The 6,000-nt window shown below is 37.2% G+C and overlaps 1 protein-coding gene across 5 annotated transcripts in view; it reads left to right on the top strand.

Annotated features, from left to right (window-relative positions):
- Positions 1-219: 219 nt before the first annotated feature.
- LOC124720096 (zinc finger protein 99-like) overlaps positions 220-6,000 on the top strand; it is a 158,006-nt gene continuing 152,225 nt past the window's right edge. For all 5 annotated transcript variants that reach the window (XR_007006062.1, XM_047245385.1, XM_047245390.1 and 2 more), the window contains exons 1-2: positions 220-328; positions 2,870-2,946. Coding sequence is in view for 4 of the 5 variants with exons in the window: in XM_047245385.1 (XP_047101341.1) it covers positions 2,887-2,946 (60 nt within the window). In the remaining variant the exon portion in view is untranslated. The remainder of the gene's footprint in view (positions 329-2,869; positions 2,947-6,000) is intronic.

The raw sequence follows: 6,000 nt of genomic DNA, 5'->3' as shown, positions 1-6,000 counted from the left end.
GACACTCGTAGTGGTACTGAAAGCATATGTAAACAGCATCAGCAAGTTGTTGACGTAAGTTTCTTGCCAAAGAATCTTGCTTAATTCTTGCGCTGCTGTGTAAACACAGCTGCAAGCGACTAGCAATAACTTCTGCAAGCGACTTGCTAGTGTAAACCCAGCTTAATTTTCGCCATTTCATCTTACCAGTTCTTCCATTCTGTTTATCTCACAGCACACGGCGTAGTTGTTTCTTCTTTCTAGAAGATCTTTGGTTCACTGGTTTGTGACTTTTCATCAGCTGAAATTTTGTACTTTTGTGGAAACTTGTGTGTGTTAAATTCTCCAGGTAATATATAAGCGTCTACAAATTGCAAACAAGAATAAATGAAAGAAAAAAATTGTTTCGGAAGTAAATTAACGCGGTACTTCATTTATGTTACAATTAACAGTTGAGTTTGATGAGTGTAATAGTTCGCGAATAGCTTGTGAAGACGCAATGGTAGCTGTTTCTGAGGCTGTTGCCTTTCCTTTAAATGTTTAATGGGTACATAAGGACGAGAATTTATTCAGTATTTGTGAAAACATCGCCTATAGTGTGGTTGGTGAATGTGACGGTGTACTAATGTAGTTTTTTCAGGTTATGTTCATTGCAACAAAATACATAGGTTATTTTTTATGAATGTATCAGTCTTGGAACTGAGACAGGTAGGTTATTAGTGCTTGAACAAGCAGGTTACTGCACTTTGTGTCTGTACAGTTCACCCGTTACGAAAAACATCAGGTCGAGATTTTATAACGTTTTGTCAAGTGCTTACTGTAAAGTTCAAACATTCACTAGATTAGTGCGTTTGTGTTAACTTACCTGTAATAGTGTTTGTGATGAGTTTGCTGTGATCTGATGCAAGTATATAGCCGCTCCGAGTCAATGGAAGCGTCTGATTCCACCCGTCTGCATTGACCCGTAACCATCAGGGTGGTGGTGTGTGTAACGTTATTACGACACGGTGTTATGAGTTGGTTGTGTTTGTAGATGTGTTTCGTGGTGGTGTGTGTGGGGTATATATATATAATTCCAAATGTAAGGTTGGGAATTGTTTTCATTGAGTTTTTGTTTGTGTTTGACGTTTCCGTTAGGTGTTATTGGTTTGTTGTTTGTATTGTGGTAAGACGTTTAATGTGTGTGTGTGTGTGTGTGTGTGTGTGTGTGTGTGTGTGTGTGTGTGTGTGTGTGTGTAGTTCTCGTGTATTGGTGTATTGAATCTGTTTTAATTTGTGTGCGGATGTTTGTTTTGCTAATTTTTGAGGCTTTGTTTTTAATTTTGTACTTGCAGGTGTTTTTTACTACCAATAGTTGTGATTCACCCATATAGGTCAAGGGAAATGTCTGATTCCAATTGTTAGCTGTAGGCATTGGTGTTTTGGTATCGTCACCTGTGGTTGACCTACATAGGTCAAGGGAAGTGTTCGATTCCTGTATACTTTGTTACTGTAGAGGAAAGTTGTAATATTGCTTTTTTCCCTTTCTTCTTGTTCGTCATTTTATGTTTTGGGATCGTGGTGTTTTTTTACTATTATATTCAGCTCGTCCTCACCCTAAAGCCTCCAATTTCGAGCAGTTGTCCCATTAGTTTGATTGTATGTTTGAAGGGCGATGTTACTGTTTTATTTATATGTATTTTTGTGTTTGTTGTCCTGTGTATGTAGTGACGTCATAGGCTCCATATTGGAGACGCTTAGCATATCCATTTTCGTCACGTTGATGACGTCAATGGTCAAAGCAGATGGGTGGAATCTGACACTTCTGTAATCCCGCTGCTCCAGATTGTAGGGCCAACGTAAACAATTTTTCAACTGCCCGCAGTTATTAAATCATTTCATGATTAGGTAAGTTCGCTTGAAAGGAAATTATGTAGAAGGTATTCTGTTGCATTTTGTTAATTTTCACTGTGCTTTGATTCATCTAGTCAGTTTTCTGTTATTTAATTAATCATGTGTAAATACCAGTTTGTTGTTGTATGTGGGAGTTCTGTATATGAATACTGTAACATTATTTAGGAACTGTCGAAAGAACAAGTTACTAATTAACTATAATTTCTCAAACAAAAACTATTACACGTCACCAGAACTCAATAGACCATTTATCGTGGTTATAGTTAGTAGGAAGAAGTTCCAGTAAATCAGTTTTGTAAGAAAAAACTGACCAATGTTTAATCTTCATGGTAATGAAGAATGAGAACTTCCACATTGCAGTGTGCAGTTGACACTACAGGTATATGGTTAATAGGAGGTAAAGATTCCAGAGTGGTGATGCTTACTCAAAATTGAGTATTCGATCGTGAATGAATACAGACAAAATTTCAAAGTAACACCTATGTTGAAAATGGATTTCGCTGACTGGGAAACAATCAGTATATCTGGATTTTCATGATTTCCTTGTCAGATTGAAATTAAGTTACACAATGAGCAAAGGGTAGAATGAAATGTTTGGTGATATTCAGTAATTTCGCAGCAGTGTATTGGCTGCTTTGATTGTTCAAAATGCTGAAGTTTGTGCATGCACAAAAACTACCCACCTTCCATAATTGTCACAATAGGACAGTATCCATAAGCCAGTGTTACGAAGGAGCAGTAGCAACTGCCAATACTCTGTTTCCATTGCATGTGATTTTATGATTGAGTTTACTCAATTTTCATCACCTGAGAAATGTAAATGAGTTTATATCACTGACACTCTTTTCCTCAGCCACTTTGAATCTGTTTCCTGTGTAGTCACCCATTTACTGCACCCAGTAGATGAGTGAAAATACTGCCTTTGAGGTAGACCTCACAGTAACAACAGAAACTGAGTACAACTGTTCTTATGTTATTGTTTTTTTTTCCCCCCCAGACTGTAGAACTCAAGTCATGGACCAGGATCCAAATATGTGGATTAAAAAAGAGGAAACCGATGAAGAAGACCCCATGGTAAGTGGCTTACTTGTGTTTCTGTTGAGTGCTTCATTAATTTCTGTGTGCAGTATGGTGTGTCAATACATGCAATTGATGCCATACTGCTGGAAACATGAGTAATTCAATTTACTAAAAAACTGGTAAACTTGGAGTGTTAAATATGACATTTTTCACAGTGCGTTGAAATACGCCTTGTATGAAACCCCACATAGAACTGAGACAAGAGTTTCAATTTAACGTTCAGTAAACACTGAAAACTTTGTTTATTGCTAAACGCAATTATACTGATAAAGTGGTTGCCATAAAGTGGATATATTCTGATCTGATATGCTTCTTTTGAATGACAACCTTAATGTACATCTTCAGAACAATTATGACTACAGTGAAAGTTAGCAGTGCCATTAAATTTATAAATGGTGTGGGCGCAGTTAATGCATTATTGCAGTGTATCATGGTATGGAATGAGAATTGTAATTTATTTATTGATGATTTAAAATGCGTTTGTAAATGATTTTGAATTGACATTCGCATGGTCACTAATCTGAGGAGTATGTTTTGTTGTACTATTAACATTAGGTGTCAACTTTGAATATGTAAACAAAGTGTAAGTAGAACTGTCAGCAGTAAAGTTAAATTTCAGACAAATATAACATGGAAGCATAAACTGTTACACAGCCCATAGGTGCAGAATGAATTTGTATTTCGGCTGCAAAATTCTGATGACGCCATGGGGCTATACATTAAATATTGACAGTTTGTTCATAACTACTTCTTGCATTTGCTGCACATTGTTACACATATTGTTTGTAAAATTACCAGAATGTTCCAGTTATTGGTGGAAATAATCTGACATACACTTGTCACTTAAAATCTGATGTAGTAGAACAGTTTGTAGGTTATTCAGCAGGCAAATACATTTGCTGGGTGCCTCTAGTATTTTTATCTTGTCATCCAGAATTGAGGGTCTTGACATAATCACGCAAACTACTTGTGAACTATCTGTGCTGAATAAATTTGTTTGTTTCAACATCCATCTTCGGTGCTATGCAGATGTATTGTGATAACATTAATGCAGCATTTGCTTTTGAATATGAGTGCCATTCGTGTTGCGCAACTGTAGAAGTATTGGATAGTGTTAATGCATCATTTGCATCTGAATATATGTGAGTGCTTCATTAAATTTGCCAAACTTAGTAAATGGCTTGCAGTTAATTTGACCAGCAGTATCAAACAGAAATCCTACACAGTCTCTGTGAAGAAATTATAAGAAAGTAAATATACTAAATTTTATTAAACATAGTAAATAGTAAAAGAGTTGTTAGACGTAACATAGTTCAGGCTTAGATTTTGACCCCTGACATAATGATGGTTTGACATATAGCAAGATACGTATGCACAACACACAACAATAAAAATGTGATGTTAGAGCCACTCCCCCCTTGAAATATTGGTTGTGGTGACAGACTGACCCATAGTGCAGCTCAAGGGCTATGTTAGGTTGAATGGTTGTGGTGTAGCTATGAGTTTACAGAACCAACAAATGTGAAAACCAAATAAAGGTTGTGGTACAAATTGACCAGTTGTTGTTGTCGTTGTGGTCTTCAGTCCTGAGACTGGTTTGATGCAGCTCTCCATGCTACTCTATCCTATGCAAGCTTTTTCATCTCCCAGTACCTACTGCAACCTACATCCTTCTGAATCTGCTTAGTGTATTCATCTCTTGGTCTCCCTCTACAATTTTTACCCTCCACGCTGCCCTCCAATACTAAATTGGTGATCCCTTGATGCCTCAGAACATGTCCTACCAACCGATCCCTTCTTCTGGTCAAGTTGTGCCACAAACTTCTCTTCTCCCCAATCCTATTCAATACTTCCTCATTAGTTATGTGATCTACCCATCTAATCTTCAGCATTCTTCTGTAGCACCACATTTTGAAAGCTTCTATTCTCTTCTTGTCCAAACTATTTATTGTCCATGTTTCACTTCCATACATGGCTACACTCCGTACGAATACTTTCAGAAATGACTTCCTAACACTTAAATCAATACTGGATGTTAACAAATTTCTCTTCTTCAGAAACGCTTTCCTTGCCATTGCCAGCCTACATTTTATATCCTCTCTACTTCGACCATCATCAGTTATTTTGCTCACCAAATAGCAAAACTCCTTTACTACTTTAAGTGCCTCATTTCCTAATCTAATTCCCTCAGCATCACCCGACTTAATTAGACTACATTCCATTATCCTTGTTTTGCTTTTGTTGATGTTCATCTTGTATCCTCCTTTCAATACACTGTCCATTCCATTCAACTGCTCTTCCAAGTCCTTTGCTGTCTCTCCTTTCATCAATTAAATTCAATATTTCTTCTGTTACCGAAGGATTTCTACTAGCCCTCGTCTTTTTACCTACTTGATCCTCTGCTGCCTTCGCTACTTCATCCCTCAAAGCTACCCATTCTTCTTCTACTGTATTTCTTTCCCCCATTCCTGTCAATTGTTCCCTTATGCTCTCCCTGAAACTCTGTACAACCTCTGGTTCTTTCAGTTTATCCAGGTCCCATCTCCTTAAATTCCCACCTTTTTGCAGTTTCTTCAGTTTTAATCTACAGGTCATAACCAATAGATTGTGGTCAGAGTCCACATCTGCCCCTGGAAATGTCTTACAATTTAAAACCTGGTTCCTAAATCTCTGTCTTACCATTATATAATCTATCTGATACCTTTTAGTATCTCCAGGGTTCTTCCATGTATACAACCTTTTTTCATGATTCTTAAACCAAGTGTTAGTTATGATTATGTTGTGCTCTGTGCAAAATTCTACCAGGCGGCTTCCTCTTTCATTTCTTAGCCCCAATCTATATTCACCTACTATATTTCCTTCTCTCCCTCTTCCTATACTCGAATTCCAGTCACCCATGACTATTAAGTTTTCGTCTCCCTTCACAATCTGAATAATTTCTTTTATTTCATCATATATTTCTTCAATTTCTTCGTCATCTGCAGAGCCAGTTGGCATATAAACTTGTACTACTGTAGTAGGTGTGGGCTTCGTATCTATCTTGGCCAC

The sequence above is a fragment of the Schistocerca piceifrons genome, chromosome 11 (genome assembly GCF_021461385.2).
Source record: "Schistocerca piceifrons isolate TAMUIC-IGC-003096 chromosome 11, iqSchPice1.1, whole genome shotgun sequence".
In the NCBI taxonomy this organism is placed as follows: Eukaryota; Metazoa; Arthropoda; class Insecta; order Orthoptera; family Acrididae; genus Schistocerca; species Schistocerca piceifrons.
Note: the sequence above shows the minus strand (reverse complement) of the source record. Positions and strands in the feature narration are given on the sequence as shown.